Here is a 24,957-nt window from a genome sequence, read left to right as displayed (position 1 = left end):
GCTCCGGGATCCCGGCGGCGCGCTGCCTGAGCTGGGCTCGCGGGGCCGCGGGGCCCGGAGGGGGCGGGGCGCCAGGTACGGGCGTCGCGGGGGCGGGGCTTCTGAGATCCGGGGCGGGGACCTAGGAAAACTCCCCCTCCCGCACCCCCCTCTGCGCGGCCCGGCCCGCGGTCCTCCGACACTGCGCCTGCGCGCTCTCGCCAGCGCTCTGTGAGCTTTCGGCGCGTGGGGCCCTATAGAGACCCGAGGCTCTGCTCGGTGCGCCCCTACCCCGCCTTCTTTGTCTTCCCACACTTTGGGTGCCCCGTCTCAGGGCCTCAAGGACGGGGATCGGCTGTGAAGCCAGGCAGGAAGAAGAGAGAGGGTCACTTCATAGAGGGCTTTCCTTGAGCACCTACCTAATGTTGGACTCTTAGCAGGATGACCTCTCCCCACAATCCAGGAGGTACGAGTATCATCCCCATTTTACGGAATGTAAGACTGATTCCAAGAGGTGAAATATCACGCCCAGGTTCACGCAGCTAGGAAAAGGCAGAACTGGGAATCCAGGGGAAAGGCCTAGGGCTGCTGTCCCCTCCCTCCTCATCTCCCCTCACCCCCTAATGCCTGACAGTGGCTGGTCTGTTCCCTTCCTTCCCCAGTTCCCATGCCCACACGGAACGCTAACGTCCCCTGATCCTAGGAGAGAGAGGGAACAGGAGCTGCCAAGCCCCCGCAGTCCGTCGTACACTTCAGGACATGAGGGCCTTGCCACAAGTTGTTGAGTGCACTTGAGCGAGTCCCTGTCACCTCTGTAGGCTTCAGTCTCCCCATCTGTAAAATAGAAGGCCTTCCATCTACCCACCTCTGCAGGCCCTTCCAGGGCCCTCTGCATTGTGTCTGCCACCGTATAGTGGGGGGCTGGGGCCTCAGCACCCCTTCCCCACATATACCGGGGAAGCAGCAATTGCTTCCTGAGCTGTGGCCAAGTCAACACTTGCAGGGGCAGGGCTGCCCCCTAGCTCGTGCACAGTCTCTCTCCAGCCTGCCCACCACCCTCCGTCTCCAGGCTAGGGCTCCTGGAAGGAAGGCACGGGACCTTCCTTTCCTCCAGACCTGGCCCTCGGTCAGGCTAGAGTCCCGGGAGCCGGTGGGAACTCTGGAGATATGTGTTCCAGACACGGTGTAGCTTTGTTTTTAATAATTAACAGCAGCAAATATTGATTTACACAGGCACTTCCAGGCCTGAGCGCTTCCGGGCACCGAAATGCAGCCAGAGAAGCATCCATTCCCACACAGGGAGGAGGTGAGACCTGGTCACATCACTGGGGATGTCTGTGCGACAGGCGGAGTGGAGAAGGTACACGCGTGGGCTGTGTGAGTGTGTGACTCTCAGACCAGATGTGGCGGTGTGTGCATGGACGCCATGGGTATCTGTACTTGTGTTTGCACATGTGTATCTGTATACACACGCGTGTGTACATGTGCAAGTCTCTGAATACATTTGCTAAATACGTGAATTTGTCCACAGACACATGTGCCGGTAGACTGTGCCCGAACCTGTGTGCAGATTTCTGAATTCCCGAGTGGAGAAACCCCTGGGGGGGTGGGGGCAAGGCAAGAGGGCCCTGAAGAGCTCAGTGTCCGTACAAATGTGCTTCAGCAGTGAGAGGGGAATGTCCCTTCTGGGTGTTCTGTCCTGCCCTGGGAATGTGACATTGCTGATACAGTTCAGCTTCCTGATTTCCACTTTCCACCACCCAGCTGCAAGCTGACAAGGTGAGTAGAGAAGGAGTTGTCACCTCTGTTTCACAGATGAGGAATCTGAGGCTCAGAGAGGGGCAGGGACTTACCCTTGCCCCCTCAGACTGGCGCCATCATCATGATAAATGTTCACAGATTTAGGGGTGCGGGAGGAGGGGCATGAAGATTGTGTTACCGGCCTGAGTCCCCTCAGCCCCCACCACCACTTTGTTGGGCAGTCTGGGGGATCACTCCATCTCTCTGTGTCCTGTTTCCCCACCCACACCACCCTGGCCCCGTCAAAGGAGATGACCCACAGAGGGGGTCTTGATTCTGGAGCAGGGGTGGGCTGTCAGGATGGGAGTGGTTTGGAGCCCGCCGTCTGGGCTGCTTTGGCACAAATGGAGGCTTCTGGCCAGCTGGGTGGAGGCCAGGAAGCCTGAGGGGAGGTGGCTCAGAGCTAATCCACAAAAGCCAGCCCCAGGCTGTCTGAACAGGCAGAACTCAGGGTGATGGGTTGTTCTGACCCTCATTTTCCTAATAGATAGACTGAAGCCCAGGGAGGGGAAGCTATGGTCTAAAGGCACACAGCCCTTGGTGAGAAGTAAGGTCTCTTCCTAAATGCTTAGGGGGAGAGACTCGAGGGCCTCACTCATGGACCCAGTGCTGTTGAGTTGCTCCTTTCCTACAAAGCCCCAGGATTTACATGGCCCCACCTTGGGCTTTTGTCCAGGCACAGAGAACAGGAGATGGTCCCCAGAGCCCCCTGATGTTGCCCTAGGAGCCCCCTTGGAGGTGATGGAATCCCACAAGGATTCCAGTCGCTGGCCATCTGCCTTCCTGGCCGAGGAAAGGTACGTGGCCATTATTCCAGGCCAGAGTTGGGGAGAAGAGCTTGGCAGGCCCTGTGCTTGCTGTTTCCTGGCTGTGTGACCTTGGGAAAACCTCTCTGAGCATCTGGATCCTCATCTGGAGAATGCCCGCCATCCAAGGTTTGATGAAACGACCAAGAGGCATGATGATGTCTGTGGACATGCTTTAGAAACCATAAAGTATACTGCAAATGCGAGGGCCTATTTCCTTCTCCATCTGGAGGCCACAAGGCTGGGCACTCTGGTCACACAGCCTGACTTCCAGTCCCAGCGCCATCATACCTTATTTGTGTGTCTTTGAGCAAGTAACTTAACTTCTCTGAGCCTTGATTTTCTCATCTCCAAAATGGGACTAATAGTAGGAGCTATCACATAGCACATACAGTTTGAGGATGAAATGAAATACTGCCTACAAACCATTAAGTGCCCATCTGGCACATGGTAACCCTCAATAATGCTAGTGGTTGTACTGGTGTTCTGCATAAGCTATTTGGTTATTTATCTCTTACCTGGACTATGGCTCCTTCAGGGTAGGGTCTGTGTCCGACTGACTTCCGGCCCCTCAGCGCCCAGCACAAAGTCTGACACAAACCAAGTGCTGGGGGCAAACACGTTTGATGTTGATGATCTCATTCACAGGGTCTTACCCTGTGCCAGATACCACGTGGAAGATTTTATGGGCACTTTTTCATTGAATCCTCATGATAGCTCCGTGCCAGGCGCTATCATGATGCCGGGCTTACAGACAAGGAAGCTGATGGGGAGGTTGATAACGAAGGTGATGAAGAATGGCTAGCTGGCCAGTTCTCTCCCAGTCGTCCTGCCCCTCCCCTGCAGGGCGGTAGACCCCGGTCTCGCGCACTCAGGGGTGAGGAGTGGTGGCCCCTCTTGAGCTAAGCCTCAAGCAGCATCTGCCTGAGCATTTCACCGCTGTCCGGTAGTCATTCTTTATCAATTATCTGTCAGCTCTAGGGTCTCCAGACCAGGCGCAGTGGGGAGGGGACACTTACCTTGGGGAGGAGTGAAGCAGTGTGGCAGGGGACGAAGCCCGCTTGTGGCAGGTCTAGTGCCTGAGGGAAGCGCTGGCTCTGCCCATCACTCCTCCTGGAAGAAAGAAGGGGTCTGTGGTGAAGGAGCGCCCTGGGCTGGGAGGCTTGTGACCTCCGAGAGGAAGAATCACTCCCAGAGTTGGGGGACAGATTTCATGGCGGTCATGGGTCCCCAGGAGGTGGAGAGGAGGGGCTTCTGGAGCAGGGTTGCCAAACAGGCTCTCCTTCCCCGGAGATCAGAGATGTGGATGGGTCTCTCCCCAAGTTCTTCCTTAGGCCTGCCCAACACATACTCCTGTCAAGAGGACATCCACAGCCCATTCTGAAGATGGATAAACTGAGGCAGGGGGCACTGAGGGTTGCTGTAAAGGGCTGAGTCCTGACCTCCGTACTAAGCAGGGAGTTAAACCTCTATAGAACCTTCCTGAGCCTTCAGAGAGACACAGCCTTAGGGCTGAGACGACACTTGGGTGACTGCTATTTTTTTTTTATGTTGTTTTATTTTTGACAGAGACAAGCAGGAGCAGGGGAGAGGAAGAGAGGAAGACAGAGAATCTGAAGCAGGCTCCAGGCTCTGAGCTGTCAGCGCAGAGCCTGATGTGGGACTTGAACCCACGAACTGTGAGATCATGACCTGAGCCAAAGTCTGACGCTTAACCAACTGAGCCATCCAGGCGCCCCTGACAACTATTCTTCGTGACAATAGTAACAGTGACACCCACTGTGCCTACTATGTGCCAGGCCCTGCACCACGCCCCTCTTTCCAGGCCTGAGGGCACAGACTCCTCACCACACTGGTATTCTCATTGAACAGATGAGGACCCAGAGGCATGCAGAGGTCAGGAGCAGAGCCAGCCTCCGAGTGAGGCCTGACTCCAAGCCCAGCCTCTTTGGCCACACCCACACCCCTCCCGGAGGAAAGGAAGCAGTTCTGATGAGGGCAGAGTCAGCTCCTGTCACCCTAGAGAGCCTGCAGAGGAGGCCACCTCTGGGGTCAGGGAGAGGAAGTGCCCAGTGGCTCCCGAGACCCAGGGAGCCCAGGGCCGGGCAAGCAGGCCTGGCTTCTGCCTGCTGCCCAGGGCCACCCTGGCGTGGCTGCAACCCCACCCCAGTTCCATCAACTGAGGCCGGTCCTGAGAGGGTGAGTCACTCAGGCTGCCAAAGCAGTGGGCTTGAGTCAGGCCGGTGTGGGACTGCCACACCCTGAAGGGGGAGGGTGTGCAGGAACCTGGCCCAGGAAGGAGACCCCGAGGACCTCTGAGCCCCCTTTCCCACCCGCCCCTCAGCCCAGCCTCTCTGGTTAGGAGGGACAGCTGAGAGGAGCCATCCGCCTCCACGGCCTGGCTGCAGACACCAGATGCCTCTCCACCTTTCAGGGGCTGCTGGCGTCTTAAAAGTGGGGCCAACACTAAGCAGTGCACTTGGCCCAGAAAAAGAGATATGGTGGCAGTGGCATTCAAGCCAGGGCCTCACTGTGACGTTCCCAGGCACTTACCTATTGTGTGACCTTGAGTCAGTGACACACCCCTTCTGGCCTCTGCTTCCAAAAAAATTTCATCATTGAGCCTGGGTAGCTAGCTGGCATTTACTCAATGAGTTCTTTGGTATTCGTTCATTCGTGGTAAACTCTGGTTCCCCAGGTTAAGTCTCTTTAGGTATTTGTTGAATGGATAAATGATTGAAGGAATCAGTGGCTGAATGCAGGTTGGCAGTAGGGAGCCACTGGAGGTGTGTGAGCAAGGAATCACCTGTACTAGGAATGCTGACCTGGGGAGAGCCTGGCGCTAGGGGAGTGGAGAGAAGCCCACAGAAATGGTCTAGGAAAACTCCACCGAGGCTCCCCAGGGGGACTTTTTGTCAAGACCTGGGTCATGTGCCTAGAACTGTATCAAGCATTTTATTCCCTCACGAAAGTGTTGGCAGATTGGCATCATTTATCCCCATTTTTATAGATGGAGAAACTGACGGTCAGAGACGTGAGCCACATCCCCTAGCAAGTGGGTGACAGAGCCAGAATTTAAAGCCCACGCCCTCGACTGAGGAAGGCCAGTGCCAGCGGGGCGGAAAGCAGAGGCTGCCCAGGGACCAGGAAGTGCTGGGGTTGCAGCCCAGCTGAAGCAGGGTCCCCTTCATGGTGGGGGCATGGGGACAGCGGTGTTGGTGTGGCCTGGCTGCCCAGGGAGGTTGTCGCCTGTGATCGAGCTATTTGGGCGGTGTTCTGCCTGCCCCGCCAGGGCCCCAGCCTCAGACCGTGGCCACTGCAGGTCAGTCTGGCAACAGCTACCTGACACACTCCCCTTCCAGAACCCTCTCAGTCTGAGCTTCCCTGTGGCCATGTACTCATCTTGCACAGGGCTGCTCATGCTGGCGTAGGGCGAGGGAGGTCTCTCAAGAAAAGGCAGGCGGTCTGGTTTCGGGGACCCTGCCATGAGGCCCTCACCTCTCTGGTTCCTGGCTGGCTAGAGTAGCCCCTCACAGCCCCAGCACTCCACCCCCCTCCAGGCAACTCCTCCACCTACAAGGTCATTGCTGAGGCCCTAAAGGGCAGGGGAAGGGAGGGGCTCCACAATGGGGACAGAGCAGGAACTGGAGGCTCTGGGCCCTGCCTGCCCCCATCCATCCCAGCCCCAAAGGGACAGAAGGACAGCAATAACAAAAGTCACAGTCTACCTGTGCCTTGGATGATTTCACTTAATCACCACAGCAACCCAGAGAGGCAGGTGCTCAAAAACTGCCTGCTTTAAACACGAGGCAACTGAGCTCAGAAAAGTATGTTAACTTGCCCAAGGTCACACAGTGATCGAGGCAGAGCGAGTATGGGAATCCAGGTTTGTCACTCTAGAGCCCAAGATCTGAACTTCATAGCGTGGGCAGACCTAGAAGGTACCATTCGAGAGGTAATGAAAACAGCAGCACCAAGGACAGCCAAGGCTGATACCAGATGTGCCCGGGGAAGGCTCTGCTCTAACTGCTTCGCTTGGACTCACTCACTGAACACCCTTCTTCAGAGGAGGGCACTGAGACACAGAGAGGTCCAGCAACTTGCCCAAGGTCATGCTGACAGTAAGTGAAATACAGAGGATTTGAACCCTCAACCATCCAGGCCTAGGTGCTGTCCCCTAATGCTACACTATACTGACTCTGAGTAGATACTAGTTGCTCAATAAATAATCTGGAAGGAATGAATAAACTCACTCTGTCACCTCCCTCCCTCCCCAGGCCTCCCCTCCCCCTTCAGGCCTCCCTCACCTCACACCCATCTCATCCCCACCTTTCTAGCCACCCTCCTATCCCTTCTGCCTCTGCCCTCCGTGGACCTCCCCCAACTTGGCCAGTTCCTTCCCTCTCGTGAACTTGAACCTCTCTGTCTCTCCTCCCCTCTCTATCCCACCCTTGCCTCCATCCTTCTGGTCTCCACCATTCCGTTCACATGGGGTCTGCCCCTCTCTGCTTCTCTGAAAACCTTCCCGGCCCAGTGGCCTGGCTCAGCTTAAAATGCTTGGCGTTCTGGGGCGCCTGCTTGGCTTGGTCGGTAGAACATGTGACTCGATCTCCAGATGGTGAGTTCAAGTCCCATTTTGGGTGTGGAGATTACTTAAAAATAAACAATATTTTTTTTAAATGCTTTGCATTCTCTCTGCACATGTAGCAGCCGGAAGGGGCCTGGAGCATGCTGGGACTCGGGGAACTCGCCCCTTGTCCTTTCCCCCTGCCATGACCAAAGCCATAGCTGCACAGCTCTCCACTGTCTAGCGTCTCATCCGATCACTTCAGCAGCTTTGAGAGGCTGGATACTATCCACCTTTTTTCCTGACAAGAAAACTGAGGCTCAGAGAGGTTAAGTGACAAGTCCATGGTCACACCAGGGAACGGGCTGAACAGAGGCTTAACTCCAGCTCAAAGTTCTTCTACTCCACACATCATGGCTGCTCTCAACCCAGGACCTCGGCCCTGTCACCTAGCCTTGGCCCCCAGTGGCCTCCCATGGCAGCCCTCCCCCCGCTCCTGCAGCCACACCAAGCATCTTCCAGGTCCAGCTTCAACACTTTCCTGTCTGGCCTGGACACTTGCCTCCAGGTACAGAACACCTGGACACAGAAAAAGGTGGCAGCAAGAGAGGAGGGAGGTACCTTGCCCAAGGTCACACAGAAAGCCTGAGCCAACCTGGCATCTGGGCCAGGCACATTCCAGGGTCACCTTCAGGCCCTGGCGCTGTGTGGCTGCCAGCCAGCTGGCCCCAGCTCCCCACCCTCTCAGAGCACCCATCTCTCCCAGGGAAAGGGCGCAGCAAGGGGTGAGTGGGATGGGCCATGCCGGAAACCACGGCTGACAGCTCCTGGGTTTCTTGGCAACTGTCACTGCACCTCCTCCCATCCCTTATCTCCACACTGAGGTAACAATAATAATCATACTGTCGTGAGTACAGCTTTTTGTACTTTTCAAAAGTGCTCTTTATCTGCTCACTCCTGGGAGCCTCACCGGAACTGGAGTGGGAGTTAAGGCAGTCTCCAGGATCCCCAATTCCCAGAAGGGGAAACTGAGGCTCAGAGAGGTTAAACCACCACCTCGAGGTCACCCAGGAAGGCGGAAGTAGACTGGGGACCAGAACCCAAGCTTTCTATTAGTCTAGGGCTCCAGATGCCGCACTGGGATAGGGGGCATCTCAAGTCAGATCCACAGGTCAGATCCAGGCATGGGGGGGGTGAGGGGCGGCGAGAAAGGTAAGACCAAGGACAGCTGGCCAGATGCCTTTCTGGGTCGCTTCACTTCCCCACTGTTAACCATCTGGAGCATTGGTGGGAGGGTCCTGTCTTTTTCCTTCATCTGCAAAATGAGAGATAATACCCCCCCCCCCCATCGGGCTGCTGGGAGACACAGAGTAGAGTAAGCACTAGAGCCGTGTTTGCTATTATTGTTATTAATATTAGCCACTCTGCTGGGAATGCCAACCTTTCAGGGCATTAGAGCAGTGGCTGGGCTGTCCTGTGGGTATGACAGGGTTCTTTGGTCACCCAAAGATAGTTGCCCTGGATGGAGGTCCCCAGATGCGCGTGGCCCGTGCTGACACTCCTAGCCCCATCTCCACACACGCCCCCTTCCTGTCCCACCCCGGTCGCCTTGTCCTAGCCTGGCTGGGCTGCAAGCAGTTTTCCAAACACGCCACACTGTTCCACACGGCTGGGCCTTGGCACGAGTCTGCGCTGAGGGGGCTCCCTTTTCCTTCTTGGCTTCCTGGTGAACTATTCATGCTTTAAAGTTCATTTTAAACAGGTGAAACTCTGGTGGCTGGAGCAGGTGACATATGACCACCAAGGCAGGAAGCCTGTGACAGGGAGCAGGGGGGCCGCACAGGGGCAGGACTGCACACACACCAGCTGGGAAACCAGACTTGGGTGGTTGAGATGGCAGAGCAGGTGCTCAGCTAGCCAAAGAATGTAGGGCCGAGGAGGACATGGCGGGGAGGAGCGGTGGCTAGCCCAGGATAGGGGCCTGAAGGGTCCAGACCAGCCTGGCATCGGTCACCAGAGGACAGGGTCCCTTGAGTCTCCCTATTTTTACCAACCTGGTGATTCATGTGGAGGACGGCCGAGGGTACAGACCTCAAGGTGAGAAGCAGGTGCAGAGGGCTACTCCTGTGCGCCCTCACTCCCCTGAGAGAGGCCACTCTGGATGGGGCTCTGGGCTGCCTGTCTCCCAGCCGTGGTATCGTGTCTGAGGGGACTCTGATCTTTTGAAACCAGAGCCTTGAGGCTACACACTGGAACTGCCCCTTCCCCTGGGGGCCACAGAGGCCCATTGTCTCCAGTGCTCAGACATCCGGCATCGCCCCCCCCCCACTTGCCCCTGCCTTGCCAAGGTGCCAGGGAAGGTGGCCAGGGACTGCCCGGTGAGCAAGTTTCTGAAGCTAGGCCCAGGGAGCCTGGCCCCTTCCACCCAAGGCCCACAGGGAGGGGTGGGACACAGACATGCCCACTCCTGACTGTCCTCTCCCCAGGCACCTTCCGTCTCTCTACCAGGACCCAAGAGGGAGTGGGGGGGGGAGGGGCCAAGTGCTGTGATGTCACTTAATCCACACAACAACCCCGATCGATCGCTGTTTCAGAAATAAGGAAGCAGAGGCCCAGCGAGGTTGCAAGATGGGCCAGGGGGTCCCACAACCACATCCTGGGAGTAGGGGGCAGGCCCCAGGCTCCAGGCTGCGCAGAGTGGGTGAGCAGGAAGGTAGCACGTGGGGTCCCCACCCTCACTCCATGCTGGCGGAGTGCCCAAAACACCCGGATGCCGGAGCTGGGCCAGGTAGTGGCCTCCTGAGCAAACAACAGGTTGGCAGCCCTGAGAGGTCATGGGACCGGCCTCCACCCGGGGGCATAGCACCTACGGGCCCGGCCTCCCATCCACCTGCTACATGCCGGGCCTCCCCTGCCCAGGTGCCGGAGCCTCCCCCCCTCCCCTGGACGACTCCTCTGGGTACACGGGGCAGGGGGAGGAGCCACGCCGAGGTGACCCAGCCACCCAGCCTCTTCCTGCTCCGGTAATAAGAACAGCTGCTAACCCAGCCTGGCACTTTACAGTTTACAGAGTGCCCTTTCACTAGACCCTCTCAACAGCCTCCCAAAGAACCTAAGGCAATAACATTATCTCCATTCCACCTGGAAGAAACCTGAAGCTAAGATGGCGGTGGGGACTTGCACCTGAAGCTGGAACCCACTGCACCATGACCTTGGCTCCCCCTGATGGGCCTGACACAGGCTGCAACCCTCAGCGCCCAGGGAGAGCGCCAGCTAGAGGCTGCGAGCGGGGCCCTGCCCAGCACCCGTGAGCTGGGGCCCATGCCACCCACACTGCGCCTCCCTCATTAACCTTATCGTCGCTCCTGCCTCTGCAGCCCAGGAGGTCAGTCTCCCTTTTCCGAACTCCATGCATTCCTTTGCTCACACACTCTGCTCCGTCATCCACCCGCTCCCCCATTTGCCCTTCACTCCTACACTTACTCATTCAGGATTCACAGCCTGCTGCCTGCTGTGGGCCTGAGCACGCCGCTGGGCATGGGCATCGGAGCAGGGTGAGCCAGGCCTCCCCCGCCTCACTTGATCTTAGCCAATAGACTGAGAAGCGATTGGTCTCCCCCACCTCAAAGCAAAGCCCCAGCGACACCCGCCCAACTGTTCTCTAGCTGTTCGCTGCATTCCTTGGACCTCAGTGCCCAGACACTGAACCCTGCCTCCCCAGCTGGTGGGCTTGCCACTTTGTGGGGCCCAGGCCAAGCTGGTGAGAAGTCGCTGCTAGGCCAAGTCAAAAACCCCTCAGAGGGGGACAGGGTCACCATCTCCTAACCGAAGGTGATAAGAAGCCTTAGCTCTGTCTCTGAATTACCATGTGGACAGAATTAAGTCACCATGACCTTTCCAAGCAGACCCCACTGGGAACCAGGACTCAGACTGGCTGGTGCTAAGGTGCAGCTCTGACATCCTACAGGAGGATGACCAGGAAGATGAGACACTACACTGCGAGCGGGGTGCACCGAGGACTGGGTGAACCTGAACCTGGGGGGCTCACTCTGCCCGGCAGGGGCTGAGGAGGGGGCCCGCAGCTCCTCCAAGCTGCTTCTCTTCTCTGAGCCTCAGTTCCCTCATCTCCAAAATGAAACAGTAATACCTACTTTGGAGGGTTGTTGTATAGAATAAATTAGAAGTTATATATACAATCTGACTAGCCTAGAGCTGAGTATATAGTAAGTGCTCAATAAATGACAGGTTCCTGCTGGGAGAGGCAGTGTAACACCACAGGTGTGGGCTCTGGAGCCAGACTGCCTGAGTTTGTGTCCTAGCTCTGCTGCTTAACAGCTGTGTGACCTTAGGCAAGTTGCTTACCCTCTCTGAGCCTCAATATCCTTATCTGTGCACTGGGGATAGCAACAGTGCCTGCCTTCAAGGCTTATCATGAGGCTTGAGTAAGTTCATACATGCAAAGTATGTAAACATTAACCATGAGCATTTCCTGGCCTTCCCTTCTTTCCTTTCTTCCTTCTTCCCTTCCTCTTTGGGCTGCTGAGGACTAAGGCAGGACTCCTAGGCGGAGGTTGTGAGGAAGTAGACCGGAGCTGCTCAAGTGTAAAACAACCAACGCGTAAGGTGCAGAGCCTAAGCGGGCAGAGCCCACAGGGGAGATTCCAAGGTGTGGGGACAGGGGTGAGGGCTGCATGCAGCGGGGCTAGATGGCCTCCCAGGGACCTCCCACACTTGGAGTCTATGCCTCTTGATGGCTCTAGGATCTCTGTGGTCAGGGGCAGAGGCAAGGGGTAAATTCCGATTATTTTGAGGAAGTGGACTTTGCTAGGTCTGCTGGGGCGCACAGACTGCTACCACTTCTCTGTAGAGGTTTCGGCCACTCCTGTTATGGACGAAAATGAGTATACTCTCTGGCCCAGCCACTCCCTTTATATGCAAATGCACAAAAATACATGAACAAATGACATTCACTGTAGCAACGTATGCAATAGCCAACATCTGGAAGCCACTTCAATGGGCCATTAAAAGGAGGCTGGATAAATGCATCGAGGCACATGCAAGCAGCCGGGTACCACGCAGTGATCACAAAGGAGGCCTCTGTCCTGATGGAAAAAGCAGTCTGAGGCGTATTGTTAAGTTAAAAAAAAAAAAAAAAGTAAGTTGCAAGAGCAAAAATCTCACTTGTAAAAATTAAAAATTAAATGTAAAAGTTCTCATGGGTTTGTCTCCAGGCACTTACTATATGTCAGCTGAGTACCTGACTCTTAGCTTTCTCAACCATCTTAAAAAGGAGATCTTCGCTCCTTAGTCCAAGGAGGAGAAACTGACTCAGAGGGAGGTTAAATACCATGGCCAAACTCCCCTGGCGGGGAGTGACAGAGCTGGGCTGTATCCCCAGTTCTGGCTGCCTCTGAAGCCCACACTCTTTCCCCTACATTAAGCATTAGGCAGCCTTTGCTGAGGGTCAGGGAGGAGAGAAAGCAGGAGAAAAGCAGCCCAGGCAGCTGGGCACAGGGCTGTGCCCCCCGGGACCTCAGCTGTCATGTCCTGGGAGCCAGGCCAGCTGGGGTTAGCCTGTTGGGGACAGGGCTGTCTGCCTCATTTGCAAATGCAAATGCGGGCTCTGCTTCTGGCTTCAGCCCCATGCCCTGAGCTGCCCCGGGCTGGCAGGTGCCCAGCCCCACCACTGACCTCACCCCCTGAGGCTGCGGGGTCACTGGGCAGGTGGGCATGCACTGGGGCTCCAGGTAACTTTCCATGGTGATCAACCTGTTTCTCGAAGAATTTGCCACTGAAGGTCGCTTGCCACACTTCCAGTGACGGCCTGGAAAGGGGACAAGCACATCCACATGTGCCTGAGTTTGGACGGACCAGCGAACACATCTAGAAGTGAGATGGACCTGAGTTCAAATTCTGGCTAGGTCAAGCTCTAGCTGTGTGGCCTGAAGCCAGTCACTTCACCTCTCTGGAAACGCTTTCCTCAGCTGTAAAATAGTGTTGATAACACTTTCCGGCAGGGCTGCTGGGAGAATTCAATGAGATAATGCAGGTCAACGAACTCTTTAAGCTAGACGCCACCTTGCACGTGCAGGGGAGGGTTGTGCGCATGTGCAGGGCGCATGCGCACATCTGTGCACATGTGGCACGAACAAAGGTCGACCCTGGCTGGACCGGAGGGGCTTGCCGCACGCAGTCGGCCAGCAGGCGGGGCAGACGTCTGACACTCATGATCGAAGCCAGCTTGGGGTTTCTGCAGCTCTGCTTGGGAGCGAGAAAGTGTGTGTCTGTGGGGGAGGCTGTAGATGCAGGCTTGGCAGGAGCGTGGAGTGTGGGGGGAGAGGAAGCAGTCGTGTCTGGGCCTGGCGGGGGTTAGTCTTTGAGTGTGTTTGTATCTATGGCGTCATCCGCCCGCCGAAAAGCCCTCCGGGGCTTCTCGCCGGATGCGGGCCGCACGTGGCCCTCCAGGCCCTGCACGTCTGCCCCACCTCCGGGCCTCCGCACGCCCCACACCCTCTCCCTGTGACACTCTCCCACCCTCCCCCATCACACAGAAACCACTCTCTTATCCAGTTTCTGAAGCCCCACCTCACACAGGGTTGAGCTGTCCCCACCCTGACCAGCCTCCCCAAAAGCCTGACCTGGGCCACCACAGACTGACCCGGTTGGTTTGCACATGTCCTGGTGTGGCCTAGATCACTGTCCATCTCTCCTTCTAGAAACGGAGCTTCCTCAGGTGAAGACGGGATCTGTTTGGGGGCCAGCACACGCTCTGCTCTGGGAGTGACCTTGTGTGTGTACCTAACTCTATGTTCATGACCAAGCTGTCTGTACGAGCGTCAGGTCCATGAGCATAAGTATGGAAACTGTGCACACGTGCATGTGCATGGGAGGGCGTCATCGCAAGGAAACTCTGGCCCCGTGGATGGGTCAGATGTGGGAAGGGCCAAGGCACTCTGGCCAAGGCTGGTGCGCACACCCAGGTTGGTTAGGCTCGGGGTGGGGGGGAGGGAAAGCAAGCATAGGTTCCCTGCTCCAAGCCCCTCCTAACATAGCCAGGTGCAGGGTCTCTGTGACAGGCCCCAGAATACTTCTGGGCAGCAGGGCAGCCGGGTGGCACCAGGCATCCACCCCCGCCGGCTCTGAGGACCTTCTGCTCGCTCGGGGCCCAGCCCAAGCCTAGTCTTGCATGCCTGCCCCCAGTGCCCACCCCTCCCCTGGACCCACCTCAGAGCAGCAGCTCTGGATCTGAGAGAAGGCAGGTCTCCAACCCCCATACCTGCTCAGCTGCTGCCAGGAGGTGATCTGGAATGTTCCAGGTTTGGGGTGGGGCTTATTCCTGCCTCAAAGCTTTTATGCTCACTCTTCCTTCTGTCTGGACTAGCCCTCCCACGGCCAGCCACTGCCCACTTAGACCTTGAGGGGCGCTCCATGATACTCTTAGAAAAGGGGGACCCCTTCCCACCCACCCGGTCCCTCATTACCCATCATCCACCTGAAATTACCTAATTTGTAGCTCTTTTGCGTCTCTCTCCTGCCCTGGAGGGTAACCTGCACAAGGCCAGATACCACATCCATCAGATTTGCCTCTGGATCCCCAGTTCTTAGACACCCTCTGGCACATGGTAGGGACCTAGTAAGCATTTGCTGAATGGACACATGACGAATGGAAACCATGAAAGAATCCTGTGAGGTGAAGATGGTCCCTATTACAGGTGAGGAAACTGAGGTTCAGAGAGGTGGCGTCTCTCATCCAAGATCACACAGCAGTCAGACCGGGTCAAGATTAGGGACTATCTGTCTCTGCTAGAAACCCAGCACATTGGAGTGTTTTGTAGCCAATCTTCCCATCGTATAGGAAGGAAAATGAGCTGCAGAGAGCGAGGGTGATGTTTCTCCAGGGCACCTGGGAGGGACCCTGGGTGTTTTGTCCCTCCTGCAGCATGTGGCTTGAAGCTGGCGCACTGGCCAGCCCTTTCGAAGTGCCTTGTCACTCCTCCCACTATCGCTGAGGTGGGGACTACTAATCCCCCCACCAGACAGAAGAAACCACGGATCAGCAAGGGAAGGTCCTGCACAAGGCCACCCGGCCGGGACTCTGCGCGGGCCTGTCTGGCGGCAGAAGCCAGCGTCGTTGGGGCCAGTGTCCATCCAGGCTGGTGCCCGAGGCTGGGGAGCGTGCTCGTGTGCAGGGGCCTCTCACCTCCTGGCAGCTGGGGAGCCTCCAGAGGGCAGAATCCGCACAATCCTGCACTCCCCGCAGGGCCCAGCACATAAGGACGACACACTAACCACGATCGCTGTCATCGCTCTGGGCCAGGCCCTGGTTTTCCACCTTGGCACACCTGATCTCACTTGACCCCACAATAATCTTCGAAGTAGCTGCTTTTGCTTTCTCCATCCTCCAGGTGAAACAAAAAGAGACCCAGAGAGGTGCACCCACCTCTGCAGGGCAGAGAAGTTCCAGGAGCAGGGAGGAGAGTGGGTGGCTCGGGGGTTCAGACCCTCTGGAGCACCCACAGGGAGTCCCGGTGGGGCTTGCAGGGGTGCAACCTGACGGCTATCCCTCCCACCTTCAGCTGCCAGGTCCAGTTCTGTCCCGTGTCCAGCACATGCCATCACACGCCTTTCTCTTCCATGTTGCTGCTGGGTCACCTCCTCCCTGAAGCCTCTCCAGATTCCGAGGTGTGGGGGAGGAGTCCTTCTCAGAACTCCCCATATCTTCCCAACCGATGCTATCACCCCCATTAGAACCACCTCTTTCCTTATTTCATGCTCTGGACTGAGAACTCCACAAGGGGCGGGGCCTTGTCTATCATCTCCAATGCCGTGTCCTCAGTGTCGTCAGAGGGTGCCCCCACACTAGATATTTGTTGAATTAATTTGCTGAATGAGCGAATCACTGTCTTGAACCAAGGATCCTGAACCAAGGAAAGTCTTTAGGGGATTCGGGAATATTAAAAAAGTCCCTTTTAACCACTGTTTCTTAACCAACCACCTCAATAGAGCCTAAAATTCTAGGACTAGAATCTTAATGACTCTCTCTTTGGTTTAATGAGTCTTTTCTCTCAAAATGCAAATGCCCAGAGCAAGGGAAAGCATCCACTAAGTACACACACTGGACTTATTTCCTTCAAAGACTCCGTGGGGTAAGCAATACAGTTCTCCCTGTTACGGACCATCTGAGATTCAGAGAGGCAAACTGCCTTCTGCAAGGCTGCACAGCACGTAAGAAAAACTGAAGTTGGTTCTGAACTCGGGTCTGCCTAAAAGCAGACCCTACATCTTTCCATGTGCTACCTACAAAGGGACCCGAGTCTGCTATCGTTGGGATATAGAAGCAAGCAGAGCCAACCAGACTGAGAACCTGAAAGCAGCAAGAGCCTTCAAGGACCTCTTGTCTCTTCCTTGTGCCAAATGTAGGCAGGTGTGGAAATCAGCCAGAGATGGGGACTCGCTGCCCAAGATCACAGAGAATAATAGTGGCAGTCCCAGGAACACCACCATCTGGTGGGGGATCTCCTCTTGGAAGAAGGGGGGGTCTCTCCCAGGAGTCCCCCCCCCATAAAAAAATGACCTTTCTCAGAAGCGGGCATCTCTTGGGCCCATAGGAAGATAAGGGGCTTCAAGAGCTGAGCTGGACAGAGGATGAAAATGAGAAAGGGTTGGGACAAGAAGCTGTTGAGTGTAGAGACATCAGACTTGGGGAGATATGATCACTGCCCTTATCTTGCTAAAGGGCCACTGTGGACAATGGGAGGCCCCCGAGGCTACATCCAGGCTCAAGCAGCTGACTTTAAGTATGGAAGAATTTTTAATATCCAACAATGGAATGGGCTCCTTTGAGGGTAGTGAACCTCCTGTCACTAGGAGTGAGCAAGGAAAGACCATTCCAGGAGCTGCTTGGGGGACAAGATGGTCTCAACTATGGGTGGTGGGCTTCAAGAGATCCTGAAAATAAAACTCCATTTTTCTCAGGAGACCCCCAAAGTCCTCATTCCAGGACTCAAAGGGGTCATGAACCAAAAGAGGGGTCCCTTGCTAAGTGGGAGGTCATAGGAGAGTATCTCAAAGGTCTCTTCCATCTCCCAAGATTCCAGGAGGTCCAAATTCTCTGATTCTAAGATTTTACAAAGGCAGGAGTCTGAGACTCAGTTGTTCTGCATGCCAGTTACTGACGTTATATCCAAACTCCTACTTTGGCCACAAATCCCTGCTCAATCTAGCTCCTCCTCTTTCTCAAAACCCACCCCTGATTTTTATTTTATTTTTAGAATTTTAAAAATTTATTTTGAGAGACAGAGAGGGGAGGGGCAGGGAGAGAGAGACAGAGGGAATCCCAAGCAGGCTCTGCACTGTCAGCTCAGAGCCCAACATGGGGCTTGAACTCACAAACCCTAAGATCATGACTTGAGTCAAAATCAAGAGTCAGAGGCTTAACTGAGCTACCTAGGCACCCCGATCTCATTTTCCCTCATCCCCCCAGCCATACTGGGCTCCTCCCTTTTTCCAAGGCACACTAAGCTTATTCTTGTTTTAGGGCCTTTGCACCTGCTGTTCCATTGGACAAGAATGCTGCCTTCCCCCTGCTAACTCTTCCCACATCCAGCTCCTCTCATTGTTCAGGTTTTGGTTCAGAGGGTACCTCAGAAAGGCCTTCCATGACTCCCTCCATTATCCTCCAACCTCATGGCATATCCAGTTTGATGTGCAAACTGGAGTGTGGCTACTTAGGTTCAAATCTCAGTTTTGCCAAGAGAACGTACAGGCTCTGCAACTCCTCTGGTCTCAGTTTCCTTAGCCCTGAACTGGGGGTGATAGCAGGAGCTGTCTTGTGGAGTGATGATGAGGATTATAACCATCAATATATGAAAAGTGCTTTGGAACACAGCCCTGCACACAGTAAGATCTAGGTAGCACAAACCCTTGCTTTAAAACTCAGCACAGGGGCACCTGGGCGGCTCAGTCAGGAGAGCATGCGACTCTTGATCCCAGGGTTGTGAGTTCGAGTTCCATGTTGGGTGCAGAGATTACTTAAAAATAAAACCTTTCAAATTCAACACAACCACTGAGGTTTTCTTCTTATCTATTGACAGACTGTCTCCTCTGGTTCCTGTTTTATGGATGAGGAAATTGAGGCTCAAAGAGATGAGATATTGCCTACACCGAGCTCTCTGAAGATTGGGACTGGGGCTGTCTCATTTTCTGCTGAAACTGCAGTCCTAGAAACGTCCCTGGCATATAGTGGTTGCTTAGTAGTTTCTCGTGGCTGAACAAATAAATGAATGAACGATGAATAAGTGACCACACTTTATCTGTGCAGGCAGGAGCTGTGCACCTCAGATTCTGTTTCAACCAACCTCTGCCCGCCCTTGCCCCAAGTGAGCCCAGCTCGGTCACGGTCCCAGCCTGTCTCAGGAGGGGCTGCGGAGACAGGCAGGCTAATGAGCTGGGGAGCAGCATCTTTGCCTCTGGCTGCAGTGGGGCCCCCTCACCCAAGCTGGGCCGGGGGGATGAGGCAGGAGTTGCCTTGGCATGCCTAGGGGGAGTCCCTGCCCGGAGGTGTGGTGGCAGGTGTGGGCTCAGGAAGCAGCTGCCGGGCCCCCCCCATCCTGTGCTCTGCCAGCTGCCCACCGGGGGCCTGCCCACCAGATGCATAATAGATGAGGAAGCTCAGCGGGCCGCGCCTGCCTGGCATTTCAGAGGCATTAATAAGGCCAGCCTCGGGCCGCCCGCAGCAGCACACAGGCCCCAGGGTTCCCAGCTCAGTGAGTACAGAGAGGAGCCACCTGAGGACAGGGGCCACCCACTGCAGCCCCACACTCAGGACACACGGCATCCAAGAAAGCAAGGGCTAAAGATATGGGCGCAGGGGCTCAAGCTGACCACACTACCAGTCTTGGTTCACCGCTCACTGTGTGCCCCTGGGTCAACCATATCTCCTCTCTGAGCCTCAGTTTCCTCATCTGTAAAATGGGGAATGGATGGTAATAGTCTCTACTTTGTCAAGCTGGTATAAGGATGGAATAAAGTGATTCATTGGCAGGGCTCGGCCCAGGGCCTAAGACCCAGGAAATGCTTCATATATGGTAGCATTTCCTGGAGATATCTGGGCAACCAGATGGGCCTTCCCAGTGGATACATGGAGCTGGGCAGTCACCTCTGTTTCGGAGGTGCTCAGCGTCAGCTCAGGCGACAGTCAGAGCTTCCCTCATTCATGTGGCTTCGTTTGGCCAAGGTCCCTTTCTTGACAGGAGAAACGGCTGGATTCAAATCCAGCCTTCACCAGTTCTCAGTCTTGGTTTTGGCCTCCAAAATGGAGGCACAAAGGCCAAAAGTGTCATCACAACTGAGACCACCATAAACAAGTGCCTGGTGGGGAAATGCCCAACACACCGCTGGCACTTAATCCTTGCTGAGTCCTGCCTCCTCCTCCCAGGCTCCCAGCTTTAAGGCCCTCTTCCCAGGGTGTTTCCAGACCCCTCCCCTGCACAACTCTACCTGGCTATTCCCCCACGCCAACATCATTCCACCTTTTTCCTCCCCTCACCATCTGAATCCACCTTAAATGCCCAATCCCTATTAAGTCTGCAGAACCAGAGTCACCCACTGACCCAGTGGCTCCTAATCCTCCCACTGAGCCCCATTCTTTTGTCACAGTTGTTCTGAACTTCTTCCCTGCAAGTAACCTGCTGATGAGGGGCAGGGGGTTGGGGAATCCAGTCATGATCACACCTGGCCTATATCATGCCTAACTACTCCTCAATTTAAGTCCCAACTTCTTAATCCTTTTTAAACATTTAAAAATTAAAAAAAAATTTTTAGTATTCTTTACACCCAATGTGGGGCTTGAACTCATGACCCCGATTAAGAGTCTCGTGCTCCACCAACTGAGACAGCCAAATGCCCCTCTTAACTCTTTTTTAAAAGGGAGCAGAGGAAGCCACATCTCCTCCAGGAAGCTCTCACAGCCTACTTGACAAAGTTTCAACTGTTCTACTCTCCGGCCACATTTAATTCAATTCCACAAACATTTACTAAGCATTTACTGGGTTCAGGCAGCTATGCAAGACTGTGTGGAGGACAGAGAGATCGGAAGAATACAGCTCAGCATTTTGGTGACTCACACTAGAAAATGAGCCTAAGTCAAAAGTAACCCAGGGAACCCCTGTTCTCAAGGATCCCAGAGCCTGCCTTGTGCCACAGCATTAGGTGGACACATTCAACCGGACTGAGAGATCCAATTCAACAGGTACTGAGCATCGAGTGGCTCAGAGAGGCCATTACCTGGTCACACCACTAACATGCAGCAGAGGCCAATTCAAGTCCACACCTGTCAGGCTCTGAAGGCCGTGCTCTTTCCACCATCCCAGAAATGAGACTAATGTGAGGCATGATGAGCAGAGGGAGGGATTCTAAGGAGGGAAAGATGGGGAGTGGGGGTCAGGAAAGAAAACACTCAGCAAACAGTGATAAAGGTAGGCGGGAGGTGTGGCGAGGGCTTGTGGAAATGGAAGAGCAGGACATGCCCAGGGGATGGGAAAATGTGAGCAAATGTATGCAGGTGGTATTCTCAGGGGCCGTATTCCCATTGATCAGAAATGCAGGTCACGAAAGGGGCGCCTTGGTGGCTCAGTTGGTTAAGTGTCCAACTTCAGCTCAGGTCATGATATTGCGGTTTGTGCATTTGAGCTCTGTGCTGACCTCGTGGATCTTGGAGCCTGCTTCAGATTCTCTGCCTGCCTACCTATGCCTCTCTCTCTCTCTCAAAAATGAATCAATAAAAAAAATTTTTTTAAAGAAATGTAGGTCAGGAGAGATGTGAGTTCCAGACTTGAAAGGAAAAGTGGATAGAGGCCTTGAATCACAGACCAGGAAATCATAATTAATCATCAAAGTGACCCCCATTTATAGAGCAGTAGCTATATGCCAGGCACAGGCTGGGAGCTAAGCAATTGGCTTAGGAGAGAGGATCTCAGGTGTTAGCACCTTGGACAGCATCTCCAGTGAGCAGGGTGTGGGGCAAGGCATTCTGGGTAATGGGCAAGTCCTGGTGATTCCAAAATCTTACTTCAGAGTTGTGTCAACTGTGGCCCAGGGAGAGGAAGGGATTTACCAAAAGTCACACAGTTGGTTAATTACACTCAGTCCTGGGCCCTCATCTCTGACACTTCTTTCAGGGATCCCCTAGAGAGGGCTTTCTGAGTCACTGTCCCATCTTCAAGTCTTCCCTCAAGTGCTCAGACTCACCCTGTGGCTTCCTGGGACAGAGTGCGTGAGACTCTGGGCTCTGCAGTCTAGAAGGTTAAGATTCATATCCCAGCTCTGTCCCTGAATAGCTGTGTGACCTTGGACAAGTCACTTCCCTCCTCTGTGCATTACTGTTCTCATCTGTAACTAGAGGCTATAGCCCTTAATCCAGGGATGTGGCAAAGATTATGTGAGATGATACAATGCAAGCAGCTAACAGTACCTGGTACACGGCAGGTGCTTAACAAGTGGCAGTTGTTAGGATGTTGGGGGGAGGGAGGTATCATGTTTATTTATTTTGAGAGAGAAAGGCAGAGAGAGAAAGAGAGAAAGAGAGAGAGAATCCCAAGCAGGCTCCCTGCTGTCAGCGCAGAGCCCAACACAGAGCTCAAACCCATGAACTGTGAGATCATGATCTGAGCCAAAGTCAAGAGTCAATCACTTAACTGACTGAGCCATGCAGGTGCCCCAGTTGCTAGGACAGTATTACTGAAATCCTTGAAAATAGGATGGCATCTTCCTCCCCTTTATCTGCACCTCCCCTCACCCTATCTCTGCTCTGGGCTTAGCATATGGTTTTGTACTAGTAGAGGCTCAAATTAACAGGGCCCAGCAGCAGGAGATAAAGCCCAGAGAGGGGGAGTAGCTGGACCTAGGTTGCACAGAGAGCATCAAAGGAAAATAAAAGGGCAGGCTCTGGAGCTCAGCCTGGGTACCTGTGTGTGCCTCCCACCCCAGATGTGGCTTCCTAGGGGGTTCTGGAAGCAGGTGGAGCAGTGGTGCCAGAGTGGAGTTGCCTAGCAGCTGGGGGGCACTGCAGCGCCTGGGGCCCCCAGGAAGCCCCCAGCAGGGTCAGGAAGCATGAGCTTTCCCGCTGGAGTTGAAGTAACAGCAGGAGCAGCCAGCTGGGCCCATGTGATGCTGGTGCCAGGCAAGCTGGGAGGCACCCACCTGCTGGGCATCGGGGGTGCTGTGAATCCCGAGGTGAGGCTGCACCTCCACCCTTTGCTCTCAGTGTTGGGGAAGCTGCAGACACAGCTCCCACCTCTTCCTCCGAAGAGAGGACACCTTGGACTTAGACAATGGGCTGCAGGAGGGGGTTCTGAAGGCTATGTATGGAGTGTGCCTAGAGGACTTGGGGGGTCAGTTGAAAGGCTAAGGGCACCCCCAGCCCCACCAAGGAGCCACGAGGTGGAAGGAATAGAGAAGAGAAGGAAGGAAGCACTTTCAGTGAGGGCATTCAGTATTCCAGGGCCTATTTTTTTGTGTGTTTTAGGTTGGTTGGTTTGTTTGCTTTTTACAATTTTACACTCTGTTAAATAGGCATTTTAGTTCCCATTTCACAGATAAGAACACTGAGCTTCAGAGAGGTTAGTGAATTGCTAAGGTCATCCAGACAGTGGGCAGAGCTGAGATTTAACCTGATTTTCCTGACTCCAAGTTGGCACTCTAGAAAGGACTGTAGGAGAAGATCGGTGGGGGAGGAATGGGTGAGACCCCGTGCCCGGGTCTGCCCACTCCATCACCTGGAGAGCGTGGCTGAAGGGTTGGTGGAGCCTGGCCTGTCATTATAGGGGCGGTAATAGTTTGGGAATGTTTACAAGGTTCAACCAAGCAGCCCGGCCCCTCCTGAGAGCCCCCACTACTCACCACACACTCCGGCGAGGGGTGAAGGACTTGTCCACCCTGAAACACACATAGCAAGAAGGGCAGCAGATGAGGGGCAGCCCCTTCTCACCCAGCCTTGCCTTGCACATCAGGCCAACCCCAACTCACCCCCCACCCTCCCAGAAGGGCCTGGAGGAGGTACTGTTTCTTGGGTGCCTGATGTGCCGTCCCCATCCCCCAGAGGCTGCAGGGGCCCCAGTGTCAGACTGGAGACACGGGAAGGTGTGGGGTGAGAGTATGGAATAAAGGCAGGACTGGGGACACAGGGGTTGGGGAGCAGGACCAGACTGTGGGGTAGCAGCAGAGATGGGGTCAGTGTGGGAGGTGGGGTGAGACAGTGACTACAACTTGGGGTCATAGCAGAGACATAGGGGTGCGGCAGGGGCCAACTTAGAGTGTTTCCAGCAGGGATTGAAGGGTGCGGGTGTTTATGGTGGGCAGGACCCCCCCGCCTTTCCCGGCAGCCTGCCTCCATCCCAGAGCTGGAGCTCACTCACACCCACCCAGGGGACAGACGCCTGGGATCTGAGAGCAGGAGCTCATGAGGAGCGTCCTCTCCCACCCCACCCCTGCCACACACACCCCCTGCCCCTCAAAGCACAGCCAGAGGAAGCCTTTAAACCCTGGAGCTCAGGCTTTGTTTCCTCCAAATCCCTCCAAGTCCAGCCTCAGAGAGAGGGTGTGGACATCACCCTCTGAGGGCACCTTGGGGCTGGGGAGGGCTGGACAGAGCTCCACCCTCCTGCCCAGCTGGGGGCCAAGGGGCTGGGCAGTTGTTGGGACAACAAACAACTCTTGCCTCCTGCCCAGGGGCCAAAGGAGAATGGGGAAGGGGCCCAAACCACACTCTGCCAGCTGGGAGGCAGGCCTGGGGTGGCCTAGGGTCTCCTGGGGAATCAGCTCATGATCTGTAGACAAGGAAAGTGAGGCAAGAGAGGCCAGGGCTCCCCCGACAGAACCCAGCTCCACTCCCAGAGCTTCCCCTCCGTGTCAGCCGGCCAGAACTCTCAAGCTGGCCCAGGCTCCTCTCATCGCTTGGCAGCCAGCAGAGCCCCAGAGAGGGAGGACAGCCCTCCCATCTCCCACCTGACCCGGCCTCCCTGCCAGGGTCCCTTTGGAGGCCGGGCATTCAGCAAGAGGTGGCACCTTGAACACAACACCACAGCTCAAGGAGCACCTGGTGTGCACTCGCCGTGTTATATGCATGAGCTCCGATTGCCCTGCACCCCAAAGTGTGTCCTGTGTGTTTCTCTGACCACAAGGAGGCAGGGCCTGGTGGAAGGCTATGCAACTACTTGGCCCGCGGGAAGGGGCTCCTGCCCCAGCCTCTCTTCCCCGTCTGCCTTCCAATCTGCCAAGTCTCTTCCTAAGCCAAGAATCCCCTAATCCCTTTCTGATGTGGCCACTTGGGATCAGGAGAGACAGTGCGCCCCAAGACGGACCGGCCACCACTCTGCCTCCCCAGCCCTAGCTCTTCAAGCCCAGTCAGGCAGGAGCCCTGGGAGGAAGAGGTTCTTGAGAGCCAGGTGGCACAACGGAGGGACAGCCCAGGTGTCCCAGGGTGGAGGTGGGCATGGGCCTGTTAATGGTTTCTAGGTTCTCTTCTTCCAAAGCCTTACTGAAGCGGCCCAACAACTTCAGAGGCCAAGCGGGGCTTCCTGCAGGGCCTCCCCGGGACCCAGGAGTGCACACACACAGACGCACACCATTCATATGCGTAAGCTTGTCGCGCCCAGAGCAGCCCACCGTGTCCGCGCGTGCCCACGGGCCGCCCGCCGGAACCCACAGGCACACGGGCAAACACACACACTCACCACCAAAGCGCGCCCCTCACGCGAAAACCCAAACTCACGAACACGGAGCCGCCCGACCCCCGGGGCCGGGCGCGGG

General features: G+C 55.4%; 1 protein-coding gene across 1 annotated transcript in view; it reads right to left on the bottom strand.

Annotated features, from left to right (window-relative positions):
• RAP1GAP (RAP1 GTPase activating protein) overlaps nucleotides 1–24,957 on the bottom strand; it is a 58,053-nt gene that overhangs the window by 22,230 nt on the left and 10,866 nt on the right. Inside the window, exon 2 of the mRNA XM_029945884.1 lies at nucleotides 3,605–3,698. Within this exon, the coding sequence (XP_029801744.1) occupies nucleotides 3,605–3,698 (94 nt within the window). The remainder of the gene's footprint in view (nucleotides 1–3,604; nucleotides 3,699–24,957) is intronic.

Source organism: Suricata suricatta, chromosome 8 (assembly GCF_006229205.1).
Source record: "Suricata suricatta isolate VVHF042 chromosome 8, meerkat_22Aug2017_6uvM2_HiC, whole genome shotgun sequence".
Lineage (NCBI taxonomy): Eukaryota > Metazoa > Chordata > Mammalia > Carnivora > Herpestidae > Suricata > Suricata suricatta.
Note: the sequence above shows the minus strand (reverse complement) of the source record. Positions and strands in the feature narration are given on the sequence as shown.